Genomic DNA, 11908 nt, shown 5'->3' on the forward strand with positions numbered 1-11908 from the left:
TCAAAGTGGATCTGCATTTCTTACTAGGTTCCCGCCCCCCACCCCCCAGGCGCCCCCAAGTCCTCTGAGTATTCTTAGCAATGCTTCCACAAATCTGTCCTTGGCTTTACCTGCCACCAGCCAGGTGTCTTACCTCAGTCCAGACCATTGTGCTGTTGAGAGAGAGACCTTGTCTTGCCACGTTGAGTTTGCCTTTCCTGTAGCTCAGCCTCTTCTGCTTCTCTCCGCCCTTAATTACATATTGCACAGTCCAGACCAGTTAACTGAAGGTTTGGGCATAACAGAAAGGGATTATAATACAGGAAAACAAACAAACAAACCACAACTCACACATGTAAACCTTAAACTTGGACAGTGTGGCTGCTTGCTGGGTCTAAAGGACTAGCCCCTCTGCAGATGGCACCCACTGGCCATCTTCTCTCCTTTGCTGTTGGCCTCCATGCTCTGCTGCAGGGGCCTCCTTGAGTTTTCTCAGCACAGATTCTAAATTTTTTATGACCCTCAAAGGGGAACAAAGTTTTCCAGAAGGGAACTATGATCTTTAGAGATGATACTTTGCCCACAATGAAGACAGCCAATTAATATTTTTAGGTGTTGCAGGAAGTGACACCCAACAAGAGTTTATTAGGCCAGTGGAGCACGTGAGGCAAAAGGCATGAGCTCCTTTCAGTTAGCTTTCTTACAGCTTATATACCCCTGCGGTGTTCCATGCAAGGGGCCCGTGATTGCTTTGTCTGAGGGTCTATGTGCACTTCCTAACTCAGGATGGGAGGAGGAGTTTCAAGCGGAGGCTGCAAGGGGGAAGGAATTCCCGGACCACCAGTTCTGTCTATTTACAGATTGTTAGGTGTGGCAAGAGTCTCCAGAAGGCCATTTAAAGATCTATAGGGTGTGGTTACTCTACAACAGCTGAGTCGATCATTTCTGCAAGCCCTTTCCTTTGCATTGTTTGGATGCCTCCTCTCTTATAGGCAGAGTTATTTATTCGTTTTTTTGAACCCCCTCATTTCAGTAAAAATTTAATTACTCTTTTGACCTGGGCATCAGCAAACTACAGTCTGCTGGCTAGATGCCGCCTGCTGCCTGGCTAAGAATGGTTTCTACAGATGAACATTTATAATTGATTTGTTGATAGGGAACAACTAACTTTTTCTTATTCAAAAAAAAAAAAAAAAGAATTCCATTCTACTCATTAGTAGACCTGTATTACCAAAAAAATTGTTATATTTTGAATTTTATTAATAAAACCTTTTTCTCCCAGTATATAATAACTTTGATTTTGCCTCTTTGCCCCTGAGGTCTTAAATTTATTTACAGAAAAAGTTTGCTGACCCCTGATTTTGGGGATTGCAAAATAGACACTTTAATAAGCATTTTACAATATATAGGTAAAATCTTTCCTCAAAAATAAATCCAGCCTTCCACCTCTAGAGACACAAACTGCTTATATTTTTAAAAGGGCAGTCTTTTTTTTTTTAATTGTATTTTTCAATTACAGTTGACATTCAATATTTGTTTCAGGTGTACAACATAGGGATTAGACATTTATATAATTTACAAAGTGATCACCCTGATCACTGTAGTATCCATTTGATGCTATACATAGCTAGTACAATATTACTGACTCTATTCCCTGTGGTGTACTTCACATCCCTGTGACTATTTTAATAACTGACAACTTGTACTTCTTAATCCCTTTTGCCTTTTTTTGCCACCCCTTCAACCCCCTCTCATCTGGTGACCACCAATTTAAAAGGGAAGTCTTAATTATTCAAAATTGAACACAGATTGGGATTAGATGATATTAAGGAATTATTTCTAGTATTTTGGGTATAAAAATACTATTATGTTTGTGTTTTAAAAATTCCTTATCTATTGGAAATATACATAGAAATATTTATGAGTGAATTGTAATGCTGTTTGCTCTAAAAATACTCCAGGAAGAAAAGTGACGTGTAATGGGATAGATGAGAGGAACAACAGAATTTGAAAATTTTCATTATGAAAAAGGCAATCTCCCATTCTTGCCATCAAAAACCAAAAAACATTCACTTTTCTTTCTGTCTGCCTATATTTTGTCCAGCCTCAGCTAGGGCAGTTCAATACAGAGGAAAGCTTACTGTTTTGCCTAATTGATATACATGGGGGTACCAATCTAGGCTAGGACACAGACCAAGCTGATACCCACTGAATCTTAGGAGGAGGGGGAGTGCGGATGAGATACGGCCACCCTTATAGTCCTTTAAAATTGCCAGCCCTCCTGTTAGAGAGAGCTGGCTCATTAGTTTCAAAATTATGGACACATCTGTGTGGGATGAACTGAAGAACCCCTTCTGGTAGCCAGAACTTTGAATACTAAGAAGAGTTGTATTCCAGTTTTAATCTAGAGGGTTGGGGAATGGACACTTGTTAACTTGTTCACATTAAAGTTATTTGCAAATTAGTTTTCATAGAAAACTAATTAGATGCTTATATTTTTCTGGCTTTTCTATTTCTCTTATAGCCGCCCAGTCAGGAATACTTGACAGGACAATTTCTCTGATTATGAAGAATGAAAAACCAATGAAGAAGGTTTGTAGGAATCACTGTCTCGATTATCTTTCATTCTGTATGAAAACAGTGTTTCTCCCCAATTTTTCCACTTTCTTAATTAGGTTTTCCAATATGGGCACTTCAATTTTTTGCTTTTAGTATTATTTTTTGTTATATAATTTTCATTTTTCACTGTAAAAAACTTAGAATATACAAAAAATTGCAATTGCTTGGAGTCAATAATAAATTCTAAAATGTTAATGTAAACACCATGAAGAAAACTACTTTCTAACTCGGTCTTGCATACAATTTTAGTATGATGGCTACACGTCATGTCCACTGGTGACTGGCTACAACCGTGTGATTCTCGCAGAGTTTGACTACAGCTCTCAGCCCCTGGAAACCTTCCCCTTTGACCAGGGCAAAGAGAGGCTTTCCATGTACCTCATGAAGGCCGACCTGATGCCCTTCCTGTACTGGAATATGATGCTGAGGTAAGTGCATCATTGGGGTAGAGGCACACTTTTGGCACATTGCACCCACTTGTGTAGGGCGGTTGTTTCTAGAAGGTCTTCCAGCTTCAGGAGAAATCATGACCCAGAGCAGGACTGGCTAATGGAGTTAACCTTGCTGTGCCATTTCTCGTGGTTGAGTGATGGTAGCCTGTGCAGGATTCTGAAGCCTTCGCCATACTTGGTGGGAGAGAGGCTACCCTGGGTGAGGGAAGGAAGTGGTAAAACATCCACCACCCACAGGGGATGCAGGCTCTTCCTCTTCATTATTGGCGGTGGCCAAGTCTTCTGTCTTCCATGTTCTGATTCTCTCTTGCTGCTGGATAAATAATAATCATAGTAAATCACTTTCACATGGTAAGTACTTTTTCATTTGCCACCTTACTTTTGTTTTTATTATGTAACAGGAAAAATAAAACATAGCGATTAAGAGCATAAGCTTTGGAGTCAGACCTGTGTTTGAGCCATGCATCTGCCATTTACTAGCTGTGTGTCCTAGGACAAATTGCCTAAACTCTCTGTGTTTAAGTTTCTTATCTGCAAATGAAAGTAGCACTGCTTACCTTACAGGATGGAGATTAATGAGATAACACATTAAAAGACAACCAAATAGTAGGCATTCAGTAAATACATAGGGTAATAAAAAGGAATAATTTCTTTGATCCAAAAATGATGATTTTTTTGACCTGTTCAAATCCCTATAAGATAGGCAAGTCAGGATATTTACCATAGTGGTTTTGAACCAGGCCAATTTTTCCCCTCTGGGGACACTTGGCCATATCTGGGTACATATTTGGTTGTCACAGCTGGAGACGATGCACTGGCATCTAGTGAGCAGAGGTCAGGGATGCTGCTAAACACCCTCTGATGCACAGGACAGTCCCCACAACAAAGAAATATCTGGTCCAAAACATCAGTAGGGCTGAGGTTAAGAAACCCTGACCTATACTTATAAGCAAATGAAAGTAGAGAGGATTGCAGTTTACATGTGGTAGAGGCTTCATACAGGTTTGCTGTACTGAGTCAGCATGTCCAGGCTCACATAGCAAGTCAGTGTCAAAGCCAAGATTCAAAACAGGTTGTTTTAGTAACAGGGTCTTTCTATCTCACTAGACAAATCTTGCTTTACGTGCTGATAAGCTTGCTCTCTAAGCAGTCTGGCTTCCCTTTCAACATCCTGCTGACTGAGAAGTCACTCTCATCTGTTCTGATGCAAAAATATCTTTTCCATGTGATTTCTTACAGGGGTTACTGGGGAGGACCAGCCTTTCTGCGGAAGTTGTTACATCTGGGTATGAGCTGAGGACGGTTCAACCTTTCCCCTCCTTGGATGACTCCTGAACCAAAATCATAGTAATGATTGACCAAGAGCAGCATGAAAAACTCAAAACCTGACCCTGTAAAAAATTTATTGCCAGATGATGGATGATTTCTTTTTATTCCTTTTTATTACCCTATGTATTACCCTTCTCATTTCAATACTTCTGGACAGCCACTGTGCAGGCTGACCAGAATGAGCTTGATTCTTTGGAAATATTAAAATGAGAGAATAGACTTCTATTTTTTTAATGAAAAGCTTGTCATTGTTTGAGATTCTATGAGGAAATTTCATCTGGGCTTGTGGAATGAAACGTTCCAGCACTTGGGAGGAAAAGATGGTGGTGGTGGGATAGCTTACCTGTTATCTACTGTAAATATTCAGCTGATAGCAGGCAGAATTGCATCAGAGACTGTTTGGATTCACAGAAAACAAGAGTCATTCCAGGGAGAGCATTGCGTGATAACCCTGAGCCTGTGCTGTTTAGAACTCCTCCTGTGGGAGCACAGTGGACTGAAAGCCTAGCTGCAGCCCCTCTGCTGCACCATGTTCGTGCTGAGGCCACACCTTCTCTCCGCCAGTGACTGACATGGGGGGAACTAGTGCTGGCCTGTTTCTGTAGGATGTGGGACTCCTCTACTGGGCAACTCTGGCTCCAGGATTCCCCATCAGTCTAGTTGAAACTTTCTTAGAACCGCATCGAGTCCGAGGTTCTTCTCCAACCCACTGTCCTTCCCCCTCTTTCGTTCCCAGGTGGCCCACCTGTATCATGGTTTGAAAGCCCTCCCTGCCTTTTCCTATTCCTTGCCCTCCAGGCTTCACGGACATTTCTAAGACTAAATCTCTTGAAAATCTAAGTCTCTCACGACACGTGCTTCTCAGAGAACTTACAGTGAGGATGGGGTTAGAGGAATTCTGATGTGTGTGGTAAGCATTTGTTTATTTCAGTCCCAATTTTGGCCAAGAAAATTTTGAATAAGTTCACATTGGAAATATTGCAGGAAATAGTACCAGTTTATTTGAATTCAGCAGTGGCTTCAAAATCATTTGTTCCCATTTTATTTGCAGAACTTTACAGTTTCAGTTTAATCTGGTATTTGAAAGCTTTGTACATTCCATATTCATTAACTCCACCAAAGGGAATTGCATAGCAGTCTATGCAACACCTTAAATTTTTACAACAGTTTAGAGTTCAAACCCTTTTATGTGTTACCTAGGATTGCCAAGTCTCTCTGCTTTCCTAGAGTTCTCCTGATGACTTTAGAAACTCTGCTCAAGCACTCATTTATTAATTCAACAAATATTTTCTGGACACCTACTACATGCGAAGCACTATTTTTGGCCCAAGAGATGCAGCGATGAACCAGACAGATAAGGGCCCTGCCCACATTTTTGTGGTTCCTGTGATGGTTTCTTCCTCTTTTCCTGGGATGTAAGGGAGCTTGCTGAATGAGGCCTTTGTTCGATTTGAAAAGTAGACTTTCTTCAGTGGCACATGTTCTGGGAAAGGACAGGACACCACCCTAGCAACAGACCCCCCACTTGGTAACAGGAGTGGAAGATATTTTCTGGAGTGACCATGCATTCTGGTTTGTCTGGTAAATTCTTGTTTAACCTCTGTTATCCTGGTATAGCTATTCATAACACCCTATTCTGCAAAATGTCCCATTTGGACAAGAGATTATATGACCACTCTAGTGATCATACTCGTTATTTCTGCCCCCGACCCAGCCCCAGAGTGGGAGAGCAGCGCTACAAAGGTGCTTGTCACTTCTTGCTTTCATGTGGTACGTGTGAAACAAGCAGAGGTGGGATTGTTCTTCCCTGTTTTCTGAATCCTGGCAAAGAAACCCTGCACCTTTACAGAGTTCCTATCTGAGATGGCTGCAGCCAAACTTGTGTCAGGTTGCTCACTCTAGCAGGTGTGTGAATCAGGTGATCTTTTGCCAGATCTGAGAGGTCCTGAGAATAACTAGCCAGGACTCTTTCTGGATGTGAACAAGTATTGGCAAGGCCAGTTTCTGTGTTTTTACGGAATAAGCTATGATTCTGGGAATGGCTGAGGCTCTCGGCTGAGTCACTGTGAGTGAATTCCCCTGCAGAGTAAACTGGAGCCTCCTGGGTCTGTTTATGATCATGCATTCTGAATAAACCTTCAAGCATCTGGGAATTGCTTCTGGCTTCACATTATGCTGGCCAGAATTTATTGCCAAGGCTGGAGGGAACAGTAACAACTATTGGCCAGTACATTCTGTTGGTCTCCAGCTTTCATTCTTCTGAGCTGGGAAAGATCATAAATGTGCTGAATTTCAGAAAAGCTTAGCCTTTGAAACCTATCCCCATAACCACAAATGTGGGATTGGCCAGGGGAGAGGTCTTCCCTTGAGACTACCTCAAGTTTTTAGGATCAGGCAGCAGGAAGAGAGGGTAAGACCAGGATGGGCACAAGGGTAGGTGGTTTCTCCAAGGGTGGTGCCTTGGGGTGGGGTGTGGTTGCCAGTTCCACCCTGCCAAGGGCTCTGACTCGGGCTGATTCCTTCAGAGTCCGGAAGTGATATGGGCTGACACGGCTGACTTGGGAAATCCTTCTTCTGTTCCTGCCCTTTGTCTCTGGAGCTTCTTCCTAGGAATTAAAATTCCTGCCTTGGCGTCAGCCTGTGTGAACTGTGGGTGTAATGAAAACAGAGCTCGGGTTGCAGCTTATGGATCCCTGGGATATGGGGAGGGAAGCAAGACTTAAGTCAGCAGGGAGAACACAGGGTTTCAGATTTCATAGATTTTGTGAAGAGGTATTAAAAACTTTTAGTGTTTTTTCTTATATCTTAACTTTTGTAGAAAATTTAGAGAACAGGGATAGACAAAAGGAATAATCACTCCAAATCCATCACCTATTTACAGCAACTAATAACATCATGGTGTCTTTCTCTATTGACCTAATATTATTACATATAAAGTTCCTGAAAACAAATAGGATCACACTGTAAGTGCTGTTTTGTGTTTTGATGTGTATGAAGACCCAGTGGTTGGTTATAGAGAGGAGGAGGAGAATGGCGAGTAATTAATTATTCAAGGAGCACACATCATTTGACGTGGCTGAGAAAATCACTGATTAATGTAACAAGTGTGTCCTGTGTCTAGTAGGGTATTGGTATACAGTTGGCACTGGATACTTGTGTAATCCTATAACAACCCTATGAATAGAATTATCAGGGACAAGCAATATTATTCTTTTTTGAGGCAGGTGACTTTTGTAATCCAACATTTAAGAGTAGCTTCTCTTATTGTTTAGTGCACTGAATAACTCCAGTCTGATTTTAAAACAAAGTGCCCCCGATTCTTGCCCTGAGACCACAGATGGCGCTTTTTATTCAGGACGGGCTCATTGTGATCATTTCAGGGAGGAAAGGAACGAGAGAAATGCTTTGGATATGATGAGGCTTTCTGTACAGATTGATGAAAAACAGGTCTCTCTGGTTAGGTTAACTGCCAGGCAGATAAGGAGATCGTTTGTCTATATGCTGGAAAAAGTCAAGGTTAATACTTTGTAACAGATAAGTAGAAAGGTCACAAGAGACAGTTGAGAAAGATGGATGGTGAAGAACTGCAGAGTTTTCTCCCTCAGTATTGATTTTTGAAAAGTAACTTCCCCGGAGTAGAGCATGCTGTGAACAACCCTAAATTAAGTCCTGACTTTCCATATTTTCATGTGGTAAAAAAACTCTTGTGATTGCATCCTCAGGTGCACACACTTCAGCGCCACTCACAGGCCCACAGTGAGACAGAGGTGTAGAAAGGCAGGAACTCAGGTGCTGTAATGGCATGAGCTGTGTTCAGATTTTCTTGAGGGACAGCCCGATGGAACACAGGATCTGAAGCCACAGACCTGGATTTAGGTCCCAACTCTCCCACTGACTAGTGCTACATAGCTTCCAACTCAAGCATTTTAACTATCACTTTCCCACCTGTACGTGGTTAATAACGCATACTTCACAGAGTCGGTGTAAGCATTAGGTGACTTGAGGTATAGCTAGCTTTTAAATAGTTTGGCACATAGACTTTTAAGTTGTTAACTCTGGTAGTTGAATGAAGCACTCAGAAATAGAGCTTCTTCTTAGATTAGGAATTCCTGTTTGGGAGAAATGGAGTCATGACAGCGGCCTCCACTGTCCTCGTTCTGGATTCTGTCACAGACACTACCACATCTTCATGCCTCATTTCAACAGACTTTCAGAGTTGGGAAATTCCCAGTGTTACAGTTACAGCCAAAGTGAAGCGATGGCTAAGATCCCAGTTCTGGATCCAGCCTGCCTGGCTCTGAATCTCACGTTTGCCTCCCACTGGCTGTGTGACTTAGGGGATTTCGCCAAAACTCTCTGGGCCTCAGCTTTCTTGTATATAAAATGGGGATTATAATAGCATTTACCTTACTTGGTTATTGTGAGGCTTCTGACGTCATGCTCACCAAATAGCAGGCACTATTAGTTCTAGGTCTAAGCTATTATTGATTGCCTCACGTCTATCAACATTCTGCTTCCAAGTCAATTCTGCTTCTTTGTGACATGTAATGAGGGGTCCCACAGAAACAGATGGGCTCCTTTACTGGAGGTGTTTTGTGGGCAGCTGGTCTAACCCAAGGTGTGTGGATTCCGGTTAGTTTAGATCACAGAGACCCTCTGCGTTTAATTTCTCTGGATCTCAATCAACCCCTCTCTTCAGGGTATATAAATACATATGGTAGACATATTATTGGATATACCTTTGATATACAGAGGTTCAATGACTGCAAGAATTCATTTCAATTACTTGCACAAACATTTTTGAGGCATCTAATCTACACAAGGCCCTGGGGATTCAGAGATGAAAGTCCTTGTCCTCAGTGAGCTCTGTTTGATTACTTTTGTGATGTGCCAGGATAGATGTCTCATCTATATATGCTCATAGCGTTCAGAATATGCCACTGACTTACACCAGGCATTTGGAAAATATTTAGAAGAAGGTAAAGTTTGAGCTGAGTTCCTGTATTAGGACTCATTTGGTTCTGAGTGACAGAAATCCAATCCAGATTAGCCTAAGCTAAAAAGGGGAACTTATTGGCTTACATAACTGGGAAATTCAGATGCTGATTTCAGGCTTGGCTAGATCTAGGAGTCAAATAATCAAGGTGCTATCTTTTCAATTTCTCAATCCTTTTTCTTTGAGTCCATCTCCTATTGCAAACACTCTCATTGTGGCCAAGGAAGAGAGTTACATACATGTTCTCCTGGTTTGGTTTCCCTAGAGGAGAAAAGGAATTTTGTTTTCTAAATGTCCACAAACCAATTCTGGGGAAAGATTATAATTATCATTTGATAAACAAACAAATGTGATTCCCTAGCTGAATGAGTAAAGGGATTTGTCTTTTATTCAGTGCTGTATTTGTCATATCTAGAACAGTGTGACCTATCTAGAATAGCACATATATTCTAAAACAGCACAAAGTAAGTTCTCAACAAATACTGGTTAAAACTGAACTCAACAGCTAAATTTTGGCCATGAGCTCAGTCCATAACTAGGGGCATGGGGTTTGCTGCCAAAACATGGAGGTTGCTAGAAAAGCATTCTGAGCGCCCCCAAACTATTAAGACTTCTGTGGTCCTGAAACACGAGCAAGACTTAGAAGCAGAGAAGAGTGGAAGCTTCCCAGACAAAGGGAACAGTGTGTGTAAAATGATGGAGGTGTGAGGATGTGGAAACTAGGTGATTGGTATGGATAGAATATTGGACCATGTAAAAGCAGGGTGGTAGAGGGCTTATGGAAGATCTTGGGCTGTGATCTCTTATGCTGCTTTTTGTTCTTCCAGCTCCACCTCCTGCACCCCATTCTCTGTCCTGGGAGGCTGACTTGCATGGGGAGTGTGAACAGCCTTTCCTACTATCTGGTATCTGGTTGGGTTTGGCTAATGGAGGTCATTCATTGATAGGAGATGGGAGAGAGGGAGGAGAGTCACACTGGGGTATTAATTCCTCTGACTCCCTCCCTGCAGGCTGTCTTGGCTCTGTGATGAGGTAAGAACAGAAACTGAGAGTAAGAGTTTAGAAACTTTTATAACAATTTGACAGGGAGATTTTATATGTGTTGAATCTCATGCAAAAAAGTGTATTTTTTTTTTTGGATTTTATGTGTTTTGTATTTTATGTGTTTTCTCATTTCATTTTTTTCTAATAGTTAATTTTAAATTTTATTTTACAAAAGTACTAGTCTGAGAAGAATTAGATTAAAAAATCAAAACAGAACAAAAACAAAACCCCCAAACCTGGCTCTTTGACACAGCTGGATGGAGAAGCCCTAAACTTCACAACTCTTTCCTTGGGTTCTGGTAACTGCTCCCTGCACCCATCCTGATGGGCCTAGGGATAGAAACAGCATAGCTATGGACCCTAAATGACTGTACTGTGCCTGTGATTCCCCTAACCTTTGTAATTGGCCCCCTTAAATGATCCTTACTTGACCATGTCATCTGCTTCCTGTTGAGACCCTGCCTGATATGAGGTAACGCAGAAGGGATGCAGAGCCATTAAAAGATTTTACAGGGGAATGACAGGAGATTGTAGCAGTGCGAGTGAGGTACAAATTGAGAAGACTCCAAATGGAATAACCAAGGACAGGGCCCACTAGCTTCAGCAATAGATGATGAGGGCTTGAATTAAGACAGTTTTGCTAAGAAAGAAGAGGGGAAAAGTTCATGGATATTTGAGATACTGTATAAGTCAGGAAGAAAGAAACCACCATATAAATAGTTCAAGCAGAATGGAATTAAATATTGCAGAGGTCTGTAAACTATGCTTTGTGAGCCAAATCCAGACCACTGCCTGTTTTTATAAATAAAGTTTTATTGGAACACAGCCATGCTCCTCTGTTTATGTATGGTTTAGGACTACTTTTGCACAACAATGGCAGAGTTGAACAGTTGTGACAGAGAGTGCATGTGGCCCTCAAAGCCCCAAATACTTACTATTTGGCCCTTTAAAGAAAAAATAGGCCAACTGGGATATTGGGAAGTAGGCATGTACAAAACTCTAGGAATGGCTGGGGGAACAAACATCAAGGAAAACTACTGCACTTTTTAGGAGATCAGGAAGCTGCAGAAATCTCAGGAATACTGGCCTCATTGATCTCAGCTGTTTGCCACATCAAAGCAGGTGATTGCCTGCAAGCCTATCTGAGTCTCAGGTCCACAGACATATGCGCCCACCATTGCCAGAGGGGAAAGGGCTTCTCGTCTGACTTTCAATCTGGTACAAGTGCCCTTCCCTGACTGGCAGCCTCTAAATGCAACTGCTTGTCTTTGCCCAGCTTTCCTCCTTGATACAGAGGTGGGTGTAGAAGGGACAAGGATACATAAGCCTATGGCTTTGGGGAGACTAGTAAGGAGTGAGGGATATGGAGGTTGGGACAATTTCCAGGCTTGGGTGACTGTGGTAGATGATAGTGCCACCTGTGGCGAGGGAGAGGAGCAGAAGAGAAGATTCTGGACAGGAAGAAAAGCACTACCAGGAGCTTAGATTC

General features: G+C 41.9%; 1 protein-coding gene across 4 annotated transcripts in view; it reads left to right on the plus strand.

The window, feature by feature from the left end:
* The window catches only part of SQOR (sulfide quinone oxidoreductase), a 38108-nt gene extending 33504 nt beyond the window's left edge, over positions 1-4604 (plus strand). For all 4 annotated transcript variants that reach the window (XM_011355062.2, XM_023527834.1, XM_023527833.1 and 1 more), the window contains 3 exons: positions 2504-2571; positions 2848-3026; positions 4290-4604. In XM_011355062.2, coding sequence (XP_011353364.1) covers positions 2504-2571; positions 2848-3026; positions 4290-4347 — 305 coding nt within the window. In that variant the 3' untranslated portion in view covers positions 4348-4604. The remainder of the gene's footprint in view (positions 1-2503; positions 2572-2847; positions 3027-4289) is intronic.
* Positions 4605-11908: the final 7304 nt, after the last annotated feature.

This window comes from Pteropus vampyrus, unplaced genomic scaffold, assembly GCF_000151845.1.
Source record: "Pteropus vampyrus isolate Shadow unplaced genomic scaffold, Pvam_2.0 Scaffold19, whole genome shotgun sequence".
In the NCBI taxonomy this organism is placed as follows: Eukaryota; Metazoa; Chordata; class Mammalia; order Chiroptera; family Pteropodidae; genus Pteropus; species Pteropus vampyrus.